This window comes from Rosa chinensis, chromosome 6 (assembly GCF_002994745.2).
Source record: "Rosa chinensis cultivar Old Blush chromosome 6, RchiOBHm-V2, whole genome shotgun sequence".
Taxonomy (NCBI): domain Eukaryota; kingdom Viridiplantae; phylum Streptophyta; class Magnoliopsida; order Rosales; family Rosaceae; genus Rosa; species Rosa chinensis.
In genome coordinates this window covers 34,208,885-34,227,391 of record NC_037093.1, presented here as the reverse complement: position 1 = coordinate 34,227,391, position 18,507 = coordinate 34,208,885, and the positions used below count along the sequence as shown (strand labels likewise).

The 18,507-nt window shown below is 38.7% G+C and overlaps 1 protein-coding gene and 1 long non-coding RNA gene across 4 annotated transcripts; both read right to left on the bottom strand.

The window, feature by feature from the left end:
• Positions 1-6,251: 6,251 nt before the first annotated feature.
• LOC112173762 lies at positions 6,252-9,227 on the bottom strand. Of its 3 annotated transcripts, none has more exons than XR_005801937.1 (5): positions 8,496-9,227; positions 8,296-8,409; positions 8,150-8,221; positions 7,256-7,338; positions 6,252-7,021 (listed from the first exon to the last, which is right to left on the bottom strand). It is a non-coding gene; the product is annotated as an uncharacterized LOC112173762 (long non-coding RNA). The 3 variants fall into 3 exon arrangements; XR_005801935.1 differs by having other exon boundaries at positions 8,296-8,413; positions 8,496-9,226; XR_005801936.1 differs by having other exon boundaries at positions 8,336-8,413; positions 8,496-9,226.
• Positions 9,228-15,135: 5,908 nt separating this feature from the next.
• Positions 15,136-17,931, bottom strand: LOC112173426 (uncharacterized oxidoreductase At4g09670). The gene is made up of 2 exons (XM_024311047.2): positions 17,380-17,931; positions 15,136-16,179 (listed from the first exon to the last, which is right to left on the bottom strand). The coding sequence occupies exons 1-2, from the start codon at positions 17,842-17,844 to the stop codon at positions 15,562-15,564; spliced, it is 1,083 nt and encodes a 360-aa protein (XP_024166815.1). The 5' UTR covers positions 17,845-17,931; the 3' UTR covers positions 15,136-15,561.
• Between the last annotated feature and the right edge of the window lie 576 nt (positions 17,932-18,507).

Here is an 18,507-nt window from a genome sequence, read left to right as displayed (position 1 = left end):
ATTTAGCTTTCTCCACTGCATTCTTTAGACCATTTGGCTTTCTCCACTGCCTTTACTCGTGGATGGATTTGATTTTGTGCTTATCTTTTAGGTGGGGCACTTGGGTGTTAGCCTATTTTTATGAACATTGTAGGAAGCAACAGACTTTGAGTTCACATTTTTGAAAAACTGCATTCATATTCTATATATGTTTATTTCTGATTAAAAGTCAAATCGATGATACTTAAATAATGACATTTTGTCCCTTATTGTGAGATAAGTTACAGATGAAACTGTTCGAAGCTCTGATACCACTTGTTAGAATTTAGAGCTCTGATACCATTTGTTGGAAGTTGATGGAATAGGAATTGCATAAGCTTTTTATGTGAGGATGGAAACTAGAAACTATAATTAAAACATAAGAACAAAGATAGAGACCTCAATGGCTCGCTCAATTGTTGTTTCATTGAAAAAGGTGTTTTAAGACGCTTATGTAAGAAGCTAGATATTCTTGATCATGTTTTCATGATGAGCGTGGATGGACCATCTCATGCGACTAAGTTTAAGCGCACCATAACCACTAGCAGCGACACATTTTCAGTCTTTGAGGGATCATGGAAGCATACTAAGAAAACTACTAAAGATGATGCAGACTACGTGGGGTTGCAGTGTCTAACTTAAGAGAAGAAAATTCAAATGGTTGACTACAACTATGAAGAGATGATGTTTCTCAAGGAGAAGGTTGAGGATCTCAAGGCTGAGAGAGAGACTATTTTGGCGAAGATTGAAGCCCTGGAAATTGTTGTTAATGATCTTTCTATTGAGTAATTTGCATATGCTCCTGCACTAGAAACTATCATTTTTTAGGATGGAAACATGGAAGATTAAGATACCTATCTTAAGGGAGGCAAAAGCAAATTTGGTTTACAGGAGGTATTGATGAAGCATTAAACCAAATTTGCACCCTTGGTTTTCTAAGAATAAGTTTGTATCAATTATGTCTTTTGAGTTGCAAAAATAATCGGTTACTACTTACTACTGTTATTGAAAACACTAGATGGAACAATAGTTAAGGATTGATCAACAGATGCAGTCTTATAATGACAAACACACAAACACAATTGGACACAAGTATTTGTTCACACAGTGTAAACCTCACCATTAAGGAAATTTCACTACAAGACTTATAACGTAGTCTACATGAGAATCAAATCCAATATGAAACCAGATGATCACAATTTACAAGTAGTGGTATTCAACACCAACCACATTAACTAGCAACAATGCTAACTTGTTTACAACTGAATAACCTATTCTACACAAAGCTTGAATAGATCTTTGTTGATAGAAGAAACTAAACACACCTCCTGATTCGACCTTGTCTCGAAGCCTCACTGATCTCAAGCACTATGCAAGTGAAGACTGCAGTGAACAAGTAATGAGCACAAACAAAAATACCAAAGAGAGTTTTAGTAAAACCAGTTTATGCAGACTATGCAACACTAAGAAATTTCTCAACCAAAAACTCTAACTTTGGAAATGCTATTTGAAACCCTTTTATAGAAGAAAAGACTCCCCCTCAATCCGATCACATTAATCACATATTGAGATAAACAAGGAAAGGTTTTTCAAACACATCGTGAGACTCAATCAATCCTAACTAACATCATGCGATTGCTATATCAAAAGATAATTATCTGATATGCACTTTAAATGACTTTAATGAAGAGCACATAAGATATTTGAAAACTCTTTCCTAAAATTCCGATAAGATTTCCAACAATTTAAATCCACAATTTAATGCATGCAATATGATATGAAATGCAGACTACCTTAGATTGAGATTAGTGAGTTCTTCAATCCCTTGATTTACGCTGCCTTGAATACACCATATTCATGTCAGCTACTACAACGTCTTTGCTTGATCTTCAATCTCCTAGAGCAACCCAGGAAGCAAAAGAGAAGAGTTCTCCTAAGCCTTTGGTCCTGCAATCTCCTAAAAGACTTAGGACGATTTGTGCTGAATGGGAGCTTGCCAAAAATACTTACAGTTATGACCTTTTAGCTTTCAATAGGTAGCTAGAAGGTTGTCTGTTTAATGACTATGTTATTAGAAGATGGAAAGTTAGGCTCTTGAATATTCTTAAGCTGCCTATATAAACTTCTTGTAATCATGTTATTGAATAAATAAAATAGTCATGCATCAATAGAAAAGTGTCCAAGTGTTTTCCTACAAATGTATTGTAGTCTTGTTAGGATCTCCATCTTTGTTCTTATGTTTTAATTCTAGTTTCTAGTTTCCATTCTCACAAAAAAAGCTTCTGCAATTCCTATTCCATCAACCTCCAACAAGTGCTATCATACCTCTAAATTCCAACAGAAACTTTCACCTTGTTAATATGACTGAAGTTTATGTTAGGGTTTGGGGGTGTCATCATTTCACCCCCCAAACTCTCAATTTCACTTTTTTACCCCCTGAACTTTCCAATTTTTGTCTTCCGTGCCCAATGTCTCATTTTCCGTCCAAATTGAAAGTTAAGTCTGATAATGGGGCCCACTTTGAGGGCTAAAATGGTCATTTCAAGCCAAAAAAAAAACCAAAACAAAAAACCCTCTCTCGTTCACTTTCGGGGGTTTCTCTCTCTCTCTCTCTCTCTCTCTCCCCCCTCCTTCTTCCTCCTCCGCGGCCAAGAACCTCATCTGTCCACAATTTTCCTCACTTAATAACTAACCAGAAATAATGTCTTTCACTTTCATAACACAATACACGCAAACAAAGACACCCAATTCCAATTCTGAAATTTCTAAACCCCCAAATACACATATCAAGAACAAAACCCAAATTTCCAATTCCAAATCCAAACTCACTCACAGAAATGTACGAAACAACAAAGATCTAAGAACCCACAGTGCTCATAACTTAACAACCCAAAAAGCAAAGACCTTTACCCGAATTCGAATCCCCGGACGTCCCAGGCTCCGACCCATAAGCCGAAACGGGTCTCTAAGCTTCGATAATGGAAGGCAGCATGTTCTTGAGCTGCTCTGGTACAGTGGCTCGGTACTCTTGAATCTTCACTGCTATTTCGGTGACTTGGCACTCCAACTTGTCCAGCTCGTCGGCGTCGGGGCTAGAGGTCATGTGAGGAGGGATGAGGATATTGGCCCAGTAGTCGGCCCATCTTGGGTCGTTCTCGTAGTCGTAAGCCGCCACCGCTATCTTATTCAGCTTCTGTGGGTCGTACGTTTTCAGCGACGATCGGACTTTGTACAAGGGGAGTAGGAGTTCTCGGCGACTAGCTTCTCGAGGTCGGAGATGGAGGCAGAGATTTGGTCGAGGAAGGGTTTGAGGTGAGTGGGATCGGTGAGTCCACTTGGGAGTTGACGGAGGACTTGGAGATGGGGAAGCAGGAGAGGAAGGCAGAGGTGGACTCGAAGGAAGGGGAGGAGTCGGAGGAGTTGGCGGGGGCGAGGCGCGTGAGGGAGGTGTCGAGAGAGAGAGAGAGATAGATTTGGAGATGCAGATCTTTGAGAGAGAGAGATAGATTTGGAGTTGCAGATATGAAAGAGAGAGAGAGAGAGAGAGAGAGAGAGAGAGAGAGATGAGAGAGAAACCGAAAGTGAAGGAAAAAGGTTTTTTTAGTTTTTGTTTTGAGTTTTTTTTTTTTCCTTGAAATGACCATTTTAGCCTCAAAGTGGGTCAAATAGTCAGACTTAACGTCTAATTTGGACGGAATCATAGAAATTGGACACAGAAGACAAAAATTGGAAAGTTCAGGGGGTAAAAAAGTGAAATTGAGAGTTTGAGGAGTGAAATGATGACACTCCCACACCTCAAGGGGGTAAACTAAAATTAATCATTTATGTTAAAAATAAATGGTTATTCACTCCAAAAGACAAAAAATAATTTTTTTTTATTGATCCACCTAAATGGGCAAAATAAGATGTTTTTGTCTTTTTATTGACCTCCAGTAAAAGGATAAATGATAAGAAAAACTCCATTATGACTAACTAAATATTAAATTAGCTTAAAGTTATGTGAGATCCTAAATTAGTCCATATATTTTTAAAATTTATGTTAGATAACTCCACCTAATTTCTTATTTGTTTTCGTTTTGCGCTTTATTAATAAAAAGCTTTGCAATTGAAGCCTTAACTTCGTCTTCTCCTTGTACACTCTCATCCTCCCTCCAGCTCTCTGTAAGAATGTCAAAGAGGCCTTGGGAGTCATACTAGTAGCGACGTCTTTAGAATAGTCTAGAGTGGATGTTGGAAAGACATAACAACCGGAATTGATGGAGGCGGTGTAGGTATTGTGGCCTTTGGTGTCCATGGGAGACCGAAACTCCATAGTTTGATTCATTTGTGTCTATTCTTCAAATTCAAAACGAACCAATCCCACATAGATTATGAGCCAAGTCTTTCACTTCTAGTTCAATCATAGAATTCATGCCCAAGCACTTGCCTTGTTTCATATAATCGATCATAGAATGAAAGTTTTGCTTTCTTTAATGAAGTTGACACATGGGGCTTCGAAAAGTGACATGGTCAGCAACCTACTGTGACATGCACTATGACATGAAATAGTAGACTGTGGCACGAACCAACAAACTGTGTCATGAACAGTGAATTCATATTGTGTAATTTGAAGTGATAGTTCATGTCACACTACATGTCACATTGCGTGTCATAGTTAAAGTTACTGATATATTATTAATTTTTCATTCAAGCAGACAAAAAGGATGATTCAGAATCAGAGGACCTTGCTGAAGATGAGTGTGTTAAATAGAAAGATGAGAGTGTTAAAGAGAAAGAGATGGTGGGAACAAATTTGGAAGAAGAGAAAAGGAGGTTAGAGACAGAGATAAAGAAAATGGAGGGAGAACTTAGAGAACTAAGGGAAGACAAACTCAGTTCGGGAGAAGAGAAAAGGAGATTACATACTGACTGGAGAAAGAATGAAGCCCTTAGATAATTAAGAGAAGATAAAATAAATTAATTTTATGAGAAAACAAACTCACATTCTTATCAAAACTCGCTGCTTCACCTTGTCTTCCTCCTTGCTCCCCTCTCACATTCCATCTTCAACCTCTAGACCTTTTCTACATAACAAGTTCAGAACTTGGACTTCTCTTAGATTTCCAAAGCCTAGGCCAACGATGACGCTTCCTCATTCATCATCGTCGTCGTCATCATCATCATCCTCACAATTCGATCTCATTTCCAATATTAGTGAGTATAATTTTATCAGGAAACAAACAGATTATGAATTGATCGATAGAGATTTGTCTTTGTTTTGATTTGCATTGTGACAGAGTTCTTTAACGGTAGTGTCGTCTTCCGATTTGGCAAAGAAAGTGAGAAAGCTGCTTTTGATGAGATTAATAGTTATCTACATGTGGAAATGAGTGAAGCATTGGTTGGGAGTAGCAATCTTAATTCTTTACCCACATCCCGATCTTAGTGGAGAGGGGGATAGCATCGGCGGTGAACTAGAGCTTGCCATAGGGATCGGGCCAGGGGACGATGAGCACCGCCGAGGGGCCAAGTCACTGTTACGGCGCCGCAGAAGAAAAAACGAAGCCAAGAGATTAGGTGTAAATTGTTGAGACTAATTTCTACTACATTTTTAGTACATTTCTCTCTACATTTTGCTTAGTTATTCTCTTAGCAATATCATTTCTAACTTGTTTTATGTTTTTAGGTAGTTTTGAGTCTAGAATGGAAGGCAAGGAGTTATTTGCGCAGAAATGATCAGAAATGGAGAAATGAAGTTTTCCAAGTTCTACAAGGAGAAGGAATCCCAATTGAAGTAGGAATCCTAATGCAACTAGGAGTGAGCTCGGAAAAATGATGATTTGAAATGAAGAAATGACAGAGTCCCAATTGGACTAGGAAACCTGAAGACACTAGGAGTTCTGATGCTGCTAGGAGATGCTGTGTCTTGAAGATGACTCAAGATAGTTCAAGATTGTTCTAGAATAAAGAAGAATTTCGGCAATGTTAAAGAATAGTTTCGAATTGGCCCATTTTGGGAGAGTTTGACCTGAAGTTTGAAGTATGTGACTTGCACATGAGTCTCTAGATCCTTCTTGACGTTTTGGAGGAGTCATTGTGTGGTAACCCGCGAGGGGGGTCCCACAGCGCCGCGACCCCGAGCCAATGAGAAACCGACATGTCACGAATAACATCCCGATAACTCATCAACCCGAAATCGCAAGGCCTTTTGGGTTCAAACTGTTGGTTTACAAAACACTTTCTTGGACAAGTCGTTCTAGCAACCAAACAACACATTTTCAAAAGCGGAATTTGAACTGGGCTAAAAGTTTTGGACTTACAATCGGAGCCCAATTTGGAAAACAAAACAAATCACTAAGTAATTACAAGCATGGGAGACGCGCCCTAGGGTTACGGGTCTCCCAGAATTTTTGTAAACGAGTAGGAAATAAATAAACAAATAAATTAGTGAGAAGTTAAATAAACAAGTTACTTCAAAATCCGATAAAGGACCAAAACCATTCAAAGAAGAATAAGCCAAGCCAGGCATGTGCCTCCTCTATATGCTCCCCGACCACATCCTCGAAACCTGCACACTATTGTAGGGGTGAGCTTTCGTCCTCGCATGCCCAGTAGGGGACGACCCAACCATGCTAGGTTTGAAAGATAATATACTTGAAAATATCTACTACATAATATTGTGCACATGTATCGAAAATACAATTTAAAATAGGCAACCACAAACATTTTTCTCTTTTATAAAACATATGCCATATGTTTCACACAACTTGGAGCTTCGAGATACTTACCTGCCGGCTAGAATAAAACAAATAGGTGACCGACCTGGTTCGTCATCCTTCGAGAACCGGCCAACTACTCTGGAGTCCCCGTGACTACAAGTTGCGAAAGTGTCCATTTCCTGGCTCTGAGTCTCCTATGACTGGTTCACTGTCTGTACTTACCTTTCCTCGACAAACATAGGAGCACAGCCCCCTCCAGAGGTTCACGGTTATCGACACCGTGGGATCCCTAGGAATATACGCGTCTAGGTCCCATCCACTTTCAGGTCACAAGTATAAACATACAAGGGTACAGTATCTCAACATGCAAGTCTAGCCTCGGTTTTCGCAATTAGCAATTATCAGTTCTGAAAACACATGTATCACGAGGCATCGACTAATGAACAACCAAAAACGTACTTGCAGGCAACATACTATATCATACTATAACATTCCACATATAGAAAATCCTCTAACAAGGAAGGGACAACTCACCCTACCTGGATATGGAGTGTTCGCCCAAACTTAGCTTCGTTTCCGACTTTGGATACTTCGTCCAATTCCATGTGCACATGCTCAAGTCCTTTATAATAAAATTAAACCAATAAGTAACTTAACTTAATTATAACTCAACTAACCGAGCAACCAAAGCATTTACTTAGTTTCCTTATAGTCCATCGGATTATCCTTTAATCGAACAATGATCTAGAACTTGTGTTTGTATGATTTTCCTTTAGTTGATAAATTCTATTATCCATTCCCAAACAATCCAAATCCAAATGATATAGCATTTGAATCATTTAGGATTATACTTAGCACTTTCACCTTCATTTCTTTAACCTTTTTACTTTAGGAAAACAAATCACAATTTCCATTACCGAACAATTCACTTAACATAGTAAACTCATTCGATAGATGGTGATCACACTTCTTTCCATGTTAAAATTCCAGTCAACCGGTTTGACCTCATTTTACTTAATCATTAAATACTAGCAAATAAATAGTAATTACCATTCCCGAATTATTACATTCTTACGATAACTTCGGGATATGGCAACACTAGAATACTCCGATTTTAAACCTTATTTCAAGAAGGTTAATCCAATATCCTAATTTAGCTCAATCAAATAAAATCCACCACTTTTCATAATCAATTTCTCAAACAATTGTGGTTACTTAGTCCCTTTGGCCTCATTCAACACATCGAGTTTTAATTCTCAATTACCACCAAATTAAGCCCATCAGCAAAAGGACATTTCCAAAACCAAATACATCATCTTAATTGAGAAAATAAACTCTGTCCATACATTCAATCAATTTCATCTCAAGTAATCCACAAGGCCACAACCTCACCATGTACCAATAATTCACAGCAGAAGTACCAAGACCCTTACCCTTGTTCTTTTCCAATTTAGATAGCCAAATCGTGGAAGCTGCATTTCACCACCATTAATCCTTCAGATTCCCTAGTACGCAAAAATAGGATCAATAATTCATTCTCAATCAATCCATATCCAAAACAAAGTCTCGAGTTTCTTACCAATTCCTTATCCCACACAGAATCTGCACATAGTCCTTACCTCTTCCAGTTTCAATTGAAACTGACCCAGCATTCTCCTCCTTCTCTGAAACTCCAAAACGCAGATTCCATGAACTTCCTACCCCAAAATTAAACAATAGGTTATTAGGGCTCACCCTACTCAAACTAGAAGCTGCAGCTAAAGAGAATCACGAAATTACCTAACTGAGAAGTCCTGAAGATCCCCCGACCGTGAGTGGCGGAGCTACGGTGGCCCACTCTCCTGCGACGGCTCGTGAAGCACGCGCGGTGGCTCTAGTCGGAACTAGAGGTTGGGGGTCAAGGGCTTTGATAGATCGTGAAGCCCTGATTCCATCCTTGGAGGCGACGTAGCTCAATTTCGATCGGAAGAGTCAAATCCATCTTAGCAGAAGCTAAGACTCCGGCATAAGACGTGTACAGTGCTCTCCGGCATCGGCAGTCAACAAGGATTCAAGGTTTGGACGTCCGGCGAGTTCTGAGTCGAGAAGTGATGGCGGTGTGGCGAGCTGATGGTCGGAAATCAAGGAAAGCCAACGAGCAGTGGCATCGCTGATTTGAGGAACCGGTGCGGAGGCTGGAGGCGATTCATGTGGACGGTAAGCCTCGGGTTTGGGTGGTGCGTCGACTGGTGGAGGCGGTATGAGGAGATGGTGGCCGGAGCTGAAGTCTCCAGTGGTGGTAGAGAGAAGGAGAGTGGAAGAGAGAGGTCGAGGTCAATGCATGGTTTCTATTTGCCGTGGGTTTGGGTCGCAGCTTGGTGCAGCATTGATGGGTGGTGGTAGTTTTGCGAGGTGGTGGCCGGAGATGGGGGTTTTCTGGCGTTGTCAGTGGGAGGACGAGAGAGAGAGAGAGCGTGGAGTGAGAGGGGATGCGGCCGAGAGGGAGAGAAGAGAGATTTTAGGGTTTTCTCAATGGTTCCCCTTTTCTATTTATACTAAAGAGTGTGAAACGACGATTTTACCCCTGCGACAAATTACGGAATTCTCCAAGTTGATCACTTCTGGGTTTTGGTCTCGTAGCTTTTTCTTTCATTCGTTCTTCATCGGAAACTTCCTAGGCCTAAAACTCGATTTCGTAAAAATTAAAAATTAAAATCGTCACTACAAGTCTACAACTCAATTCGTCTTCCTTTCAAATTTGCTTCGACGATCTTTTAGCTTCAATGAACTTTAGTAACCTTTTAGGCCCAAATGAAAGAATCTTGGCCCAACCTTAAATTATAAGGCCCAAGGAGTGGCGTGACACCAAAACAATCTCCGAAATCAATTTCTTCAAGTAAATCACCTTGCGAAAATCTTATTCGCAAAAATTACCTTCTAAAAATTAAACAAAATTTTTCGGGGGCTCACACATTGGCCCATTCTACTTGCTTTTGCGGTGGAAATTAAAAGGAATAATAAGAAGATTTCGGCAAATATCTTTATGGGATTATTTTTGAATTTAATTGGGATTTTATGAGAAAAAATAGAGGAATAAGTATTGATTTATGACTCTACATACAAGGAGGCCGAAATATGGACTAGATACATGGTGAATTCGGCAAGAGACTAAGGTGACTTGTTCTCTACTTCTGAAGGAATATTTTCATTGGTTGAATGATGTCACAAGGAGATTTCGACCTAGATTCTCTAGCCTATGCCGTTCACTATATAAAGGAGGTTTGTGAAGACATTCTACACACCACAAAATTCAGAATCAAATACACAAACACTTCCTTTTCTCTTCCAAGGTTTCGGCAATTTCAAAGAATTCCAAAGTTCAAGGCCGTGAAGCATCCATTCATCCATTCAAGTATCCTTGCCGTAGCTCTCATCCATTCCACCACTTTTTGAAGCTTCTTGCGTTCTTGAAGATCAAAAAGTGTAACCATGAACACCATAATTTATTTTCGGTTTTTGGATTGTAAACAATTTCGGGTTTCTTACGAATTTGCGATTTTGTTTTCTTAATTGGTTTTATGATTTGCGATTTCTATGGTGGATGAAAGATTGATTTTAGATATGTAGTTTTTGAATACTATGAAGCATGTTTTAGGTCTTTAAATTGAAAATTTGCGATTTCAATATGTTAAGTTGATTGTTAATTTCGAGCTTCAATCCCAATTGTTATGTGTTAATTGATCTTTGGATGCATACTTAGGTTGATGAACATATAATTGAATCCATATTAAGGTGCTAGCGTTCTAGGCTTTGATAAATTTAGTGGAAAACCTAAAATTACTTAGGTAAATTAACAATGAGTGATTACACTCATTTTTATGCATGTAATTGTATCTAAAACACAATAAATTAGTTAGTCCTCAAGTCAATTATAATGTAATTAATCCAATTTTATTTATTGTGTAGGAAATAAGCGGAATTGTGGAAATCAAGAAAAAATGGTGGAAAATTGGAGCAAAATGAAGTTTCCGATAAAAGGAAGAAATTGTCAATGCGGGTCAACTGTGGTTAATGCAAATGAAGGGAGCGAAATCCAATTGCTTCCGATAATTTGTGCAGAAGTACATTGAGAAGAGAACAACAAGAAGAAAAGAAAAGAAAAGAAATGGAAAGGAAATTAAAAAAAAAAAAAGAGTTATGACGTCATGCTGACTTCAGCATGTTTAATTGCATAATTATACAACGGTGGCTTTCCGTTTCCTGTTTCTTTCCTTTTCATCCTTCCTCTCACATGCTGACACGTCAGCTACCCTATCCCTTCATGTCTGTCAAAAAAAAAAAACGGCAGGACTCCTCTCTCTCATATAAAAACAGTAGCCAACCCATCCACATATACTCTCACCCAACCATCAATTATGCGATTTCCTCTCAACCTAGAGGCCGCACTCCCCCCATCTTCATATACCATTACCCTTCTCTCTCTCTTACTCGCCAACACACCAAAAACCACCACTCCACACCATTTTTTCTCCTCACCAACATCCACTCCACCTCACCAAGATCTATTCTCCTCCTCACCAAGATCCATTTTCCTCCTCACTAAGATTTATTTTCCTCTTCATCAAGATCCACCATCACCTCAACAAGATTCACCTCACCAAAATTCCATCAAATCCTCATCAATTTCTCAAGGGATTTCAAGAGGCATCAAGATTTGAGATTGGGTATAGTGGGAAGCCATCAATCAAGGCTTGTCATAATTGCTCCAAAGCAATTTGTGACTTGTTCTTGTTACTTCTCACTCTTTTTCACCTTTACCTATTTAATTGATGAATATTGTTGTTGATTTGTGTTAATGCTCAAGTCCGGCGGTAGCCGATTCCTTGCTTAACCCGGGTCCCGTGGGCGGACCGCTACTCCTAGGATTAGGTGACTCCTGTTAACTGCAACACGATAGACAGGGCGTCAGAGGGAGACTGCGTTGGGCGGTCTTCACTTCTCCAATGCCTAAGTCAGTCACTATATATGCGCAGCATAACAATAAATGAGTAGTAATTGCGTAATTAATGAGGAGAGAGGAGAGAACCTTTTATAGGTGAGAAAGAGGTTGATCTTCTTCTTGTTTCCGATGTGGGACTGATGTGCTTCGATTCCCAGCGTCAGGAGCTTCTGATGTTATCTTGACGCGGCGCGTGGCGGCGCGTCAGCAGCGGTGATCTGGGGGCGATCTGGAGCTCGAGCGGTAGCCCGCCTGGCCGTGACTTCGCAGGTCATCCCCCTGGTGAGAGTCGGTACCTTTGGTGGTACAATGAGCGTGGCTCATTATAGCTAATTATGCTCGTTCTAGCACATGTAGGTACAATTTGTGGATGGGTTGTGAGTAGTCTATTTAGGAAGCTAGGGTTTGAGCCCTAGCATGGATTTAATGTAATAAATATGTTTTGATTTAATGGTTTCCAATTTCGTGTTCGGCATATGTTCTGTTCTATAATATTTGGCTTAGATGCATGCGTAGGAGCTTGATTAACTCTTGAATGTGTAGATGAGCATGTCTAGAACAAATTAGGAGACCTAATCACTTCTCTAATTTATGGCTAGGACACTTGTTTAGAACATGGTTAGCTACAATACCAATTTCGATTGCCGTATTGGCTAGCTTGGGAACCTTGATTCTAGGACTCTTCGCCTTTTGGTGCAACTAGAGGCCCTAACAAGGCTCTATATTGTCCCAATTGAGTTTCTACGACCCTTGATCCGGAGTAGGAATACCCTTTAAGGAATATATTGACCCATGAGCCTTGAAAAGCCTTGGGTACGGTTCTTGATGCCACTATGAATTGAGTGACCATTGTCGGAATATATTTATGCATTAGATTTGGGTAGGAGGATACTCTAGTGACCTAATTTCCATATCTTGATTAGTTTCTATTATCTTTATTTTTAATTTTAATTATCAATTGTCATTTTTATTTTCTTCGCAATTAAAAAAAAAATCAAATTTCACAAACCACTTTCATTGTCCATACCATTTGGTTGTGAGATTCCGCATTTATTTGTGGTTATCTTGACCCATTTTAGGCTTAGTTGTTCCTACCCGGGCATGTAAATAGCTTGGTGCTATTTTTAGGTTTTGTTTGTTAAATTGTTGGTGACTTAGTAATCGGCATAACCAAGGATTGTAGTTAGCTTTTCAATCCCCGTGGTACGATAATTTCGGGTCCAAATATTTCCCACTTCTTTGATGACCGTGCCCTTATTGCGCGTAAGTTGCATTCAAGCACACAAATCAATGAGTCTTGCATGCTTGATTAGCGTTCTAACTTGTGCTCTTGACTTGAATTGATCAAACTTCCATGATTCTTAATGTGTTGAAAGTGTTTTTGTTAGTGATTAGCTACCACTAGTGATTGCATGATTAATAAGGTTAACTATGGTGCGTTCATCTAGTTAACTTAATTAAAGGAAGTAAAAAGAACTTTGTATGCGTTCATCTCTGTTCTTGATTAATTCTATGCTTGAATATTTTTTGATTCGTGATTTGATGTTTGAAACCTTGCCAACGTGTTTATAGTAGTTAATTCTATCTAAATTCTTTCCATTCATATAATTCTACTTGATTCTTTGTTTTGATGTGTCACACATGTATATAAATACTTAGTTGTTAAATTAAATAAAATCTTAAAGCCCCTTCTTATTTTCGTAAATATTGTGTATATATATTCTTTAATTTGTTTTGCTAACGTTTCATTTTTCAGGAATTAATTAGGCCCTAATCCCCGGTTGAGAACGATCCCTACTTATTCTTACTACATTGATAGAGTTTTAAATTGATACACTAATTTGTGTACGACATAAATTGTGAAGAGAGAGAGAGAGAGAGACAATGGCATGAGTCGTAATTTTTAATCTTTTTAAGGTTATGTACTTATGTTACTAGGAGATGGAGTGATTTAACATGAATTAATTTGTGTACCCTAAGGCCTTCTCCAACTCAAATGTCTAAAGGGCTAAAGGGGTAAACTTTAACCCAATTCATGTCCAACCCATTAGGATAAGAGTTAAAGGGCAAACAATGAGGGCTAAAATGCAACTCAAAAGGCTAAACATAACCCTTCATATAGCCTTTTAGTCCTTTAAAAAAATGGATCAGAAAGTGGGGAGGCCCATGTTGAGGTCAGATGTTTTGCAAGCATCTAGCCGTTGGTTTTTTTTTTTTTTTTTTTAAAGAAAAAAAATTCACACTATAAATACATATCACCTCAACCTAATTTTTCACATCTTCCTTCTACTTCTTCACATATATCTCTCTATTCCCAATCTTTCGTTTTCTCTCTATTCTTAAGCTCTCGTTTATTTTTTCTTTATCGAAAATGGCTAGTTCGTCACAAAGAAGTGTGAATTGGTCACCGTTGGAAGATGAAGCTGATCAAGGTGAGTAGAGAAAAGTAGATGATTTTGTGAGTTATGCTAGTTCAAGCACTCAGTTTATAAAGTTATTTTTTGCTGAAGATAACGAGTGCCACGTAGACATTATATCCACTTCAAAATTTGATAATCCAATGAAGACGGAACACATGTCATTCAAAAATCTTATCCAAAAATTTGATAAGATTCGATCAAGCCAAAAATTGCTTTATATCCATTTCAAAATTTCACAAACAAATTAGGACGAAACACGTGGCCTCAAAATCATATCCGAAAATTTGATAATCAAGCTAAAAATTGTTTTATATCCATTTCAAAATTTCACAAACAAATCAGGACAAAACACGTGGCCTCGAAATCATATCTGAAAATTTGATAAGATGCGATCAAGCCAAAAATTGCTTTATATCCATTTTGAAATTTTACAAACGAATCACGACGAAACACGTGTCCTCGAAATCATATCTGAAAATTTGATAAGATGCGATCAAGCCAAAAATTGCTTTATATCCATGTTGAAATTTTACAAACGAATCACGTGGCCTCGAAGTCGTATAAGAAATCTACAACATTGCTTGTGAAGCAACACATGGAATTTGAAAAGTAAAACTGGAAAAATATTTTGTTATCATAAAAATGATTTTAATTGCTATAAGTAAGAATTTGATAAAAAAAAAAATATATATATATATATATATAACATATTCAAAATTTTAAAATATATTTTAGGACTATAATTTAGTCTAAACGGATTGGAGACGATTGGATGAATAGTAAAAAAATCAGGGCTAAAATTTAGCTCCAGGACTATTTTTAGTTATTTGGATTGGAGAATGCCTAATCTAACATAAAACCCAATAAAACTCAATAAAACGTTTATTAAAATTCAATTAAAACCCAATAAAACGTTTATTAATCCTCGATAAACACTTTTTTTTTACCTTTTTTGAAAAATTGGTCTGAAAATAAATAAATAAATAAAAAGAAAAAGAAAACACTTAATGGCAAATCTAGAAAAAGGGCAAACTGAAACATCATAGAATCATCTTTCCAATACATGTAAAAAACCTACATGTAGTGATTAATAATACATCAGCAAAAAACAAACAAAGCTCACATACCGAGTCAAATAGGAGTTCCATGTCTCTTTCAATAGAGATTTTTACAACTAATTTTATTCAAGCATGCATACATTTATACATAATTGCATATTATGGGCTTCACCAGGCCCGAGCCGACATGAGGATAGATGCCATAAACCTGACAAACTAAGCATGAACCAAATCGCACAATATGGCTTCGCTAGGCCCTGAGCCGGAGTGAGGGTAGAGGCCATAAACCTAACAAACCAAGCATAAAAACGGATAGGCATCTTATTATTGGCTGCAACAACACCTCAAGCAAAAAAAGAAGACGAAGACACAGATAAGATACACCTCGGTTAATATTCAATAGGTATAGGGTCAAAACCCTTTTTAATTGATGCCTTGACAGCATCAAGTACTAGCTGTGTCTTCCTGCTAAGGATTGGCCATTTCTTCTCAGGTGTAGAACCACTTTTAACAATCCCTACCAAGCTAGAAAACTCTGTTACCATAAGAGCCTCCTGTGGAAGATCTGTGGTAACAATGTGATCACTTGGCGGTGGTACCCAACTGGTCACAAATTCATCAAATCCAGTTTCAGAAGCTACAGAGAAAGAAGCCTCTTTCTCTCGATGAGGGATAATAAAACCACTGGCATGTAATGTTCCCTTTGTACCAATAGCAGTTATATCCATTGTCAAACTTGACAAGAAAGAGCAGTGGAAGGTTCCCACTTTCCCATCTTCCCAGTGTAGAGAAGCTCCACAAGATAAAATCACCCCAGCTTCATTCAATATAGGGCCACGCAAGGCAACTACTGTCTTTGGCAGTTCATAGTTATTAGCCCACAGGATTGCCCTGATGCAGTACCACCCTGCATCCCCAAGTGCACCATGAGCATCAAGGTCTGGCTTCACGCGAATATCATTCTTCAGGAAATCAGGATCAGCAGCAAATGTAAAGCAGGTGTGTATCTGTGGCCAACAAAGAGACTGTCTTAAAGAAAATAGAAGAAACAGAGATTGAAATACATTAGCTGACACAGATTGAAACTCCTCTAATCTCTGCCACTGCAATTTGAACTTCTTCTACGAAATATATATTTGCAGCAATTACTATGCCACCAAAGGGTCTAGGTGATTTTCAGGTGTGACATTACTTATGAGTTATGACATGAACTGTCAAAATCTTTAGCCACATAAGAGTAGACATGAATATCAATTAAGTTTTTTTTTCAGAAAAATTACCAATTCATTTCAAACCATTTAGCAGCATAAACACAGAGGTAAATTTTTAACTGGTTACAACCGAGAACTTATCATCCAGCCCTTCATTGTCATCCCAGTTTTAAACCTAACACCACGAAAACAGTAGCCAACACTCTTGGGGTTCATTTCAGATGTTTAACTACATTTAGAAAATTTGAATGAGCAGGATATGGGCAGATGAGAATGTTCTTTGGTTATTGTCCTGTTCTATTTTTTATGCAGATTCAGATAACATACAAAAGGATATGAGTTACAACTTTGTTCCAAGCCATACCATTTCCTATTTTCTTTTTCTTTTTCCCCTTCCATCTCATTTTACTCCCAATCCTTTTCCCTCCTCTCACGCAACTAAAACCCCACATCCTTAATCACAATAAAAAGAAAACCATAGTACACTGAATCACAATAAATAGAAAACCATAGTACACTGAATATCTCTCCAGTTCGTACTAGCAAACCATGATTTTCCATTTAAAGTGCATGTTCAAATAGTAAACCCTCATTAAACCTCATCCTACATCACTTATCCAATTTTTTTATATTTCTTTTCCTTGCAAATTGTGAACAGCTGTTTAGGCAACCGGCACTCAACAGACATGAATAACTTGTCCCAATCACATAAACAGGCGATTGTTAGCCTTAGTTTCTTGTAAACTTGACCCAATCACATAAACAAGCGATTTTCAAAGTCCAAGCTTGTCTTCCCCCATAAACACCACATGGTCATGATCCACTAAGCAACCCAATAGTCAACCCTGCCTAACCACACAATTGGCTACTTACTACTCGCCAGCGTTGAAATTTGCCTCCATTTTACGAAACTAAGCATGCTCCCTAAACAGTTGTCTATCCTTGTAAAGTAGAAATTACAACCAATCTGAATGAATAGAAGAAGATAACACATACCGTTTTGAGCTGACCAAAACGGTTGGCATCAGAGAGAAACTCACACATCTTGGCAGTCCTGGGATGATGCATCCACATGGTACCATCCATGAGCTGCACCCCATTGGATTCACAGGCCTCAACGATTCTGTCAAACTCCGCCACGTTCAGCGCGACGGGCTTCTCAAGCAAGATGTGCTTCTTCTTCTGGGCCGCGACGACGGCCCACTGGATGTGCAGGCTGGTAGGGAGGGGGACATAGACGGCGTCGACGTCAGGGTCGTCCAAAAGGGCGTCGTAGGAGCCGTAGATTCTGGCGTTGGGAGGGAAGTTGTTGGCCCTGGCGAACGCGGTGGCCTTATCAATGGAACGACTTCCGACGGCGTAAAGAGTGGCGTTGGGGGCGAGAGTGATGGCACGTGATATCTTTCGGGCTATTTCGGCGCAGCCCAGAATTCCGAACCGGATTGGTGATTCCGCTGACATTTTCGGAGGCTGCGGGAGTGGATACTGGATAGTTTGTCGGTGCTTTTTTGTCTCAGGAGTAAAGTGGTTTACCCGTCACAATATACCGGAGAAAGAGTGTGCTATTCTTGAAGAATTTTTTTTTTTTTTTATATATATTAATAATTTCACCTTCTGTCAAATTTTATAAAGGGTAAACCTCCACTTGATTTTTTTTTTTTTTTTGATCAAAAGAGGTCAACCTATTATATAGATTCAGCAAGCAGTACAAAAATGAAACACTCCTATGGGGTCGACAGAAAGAATCGTTCCTCAGAGCACCCTAAGACTCCTATTCAAAACAAGAACAAGAACCCAATATATATATCCCTAGTACACCCACCTTTTAGCAAGTTCACGCGCCATTATTTCAAACAAAAACCGAGAAACTCCGAAGTAAGAATAAAAAACCCTCAGAGCTACTGGTTTTTGCAACCAAGATAAAAAAATTAAATAAAATTAGGAGTAGAGGATGACATATCATCATCCGCTCCATCTTCATTCATCAGAGCAGCCCAAATTGAGAATCCCCAATCAAATAGCCCAACAAGAGACCCATACAACACATAGGAAGTCCACCGTCCAAAAGCAAGCCCAAAGACTCCAACCATGAGCAGAAGTCCACTCCAGGCCCGACAGTCTTAG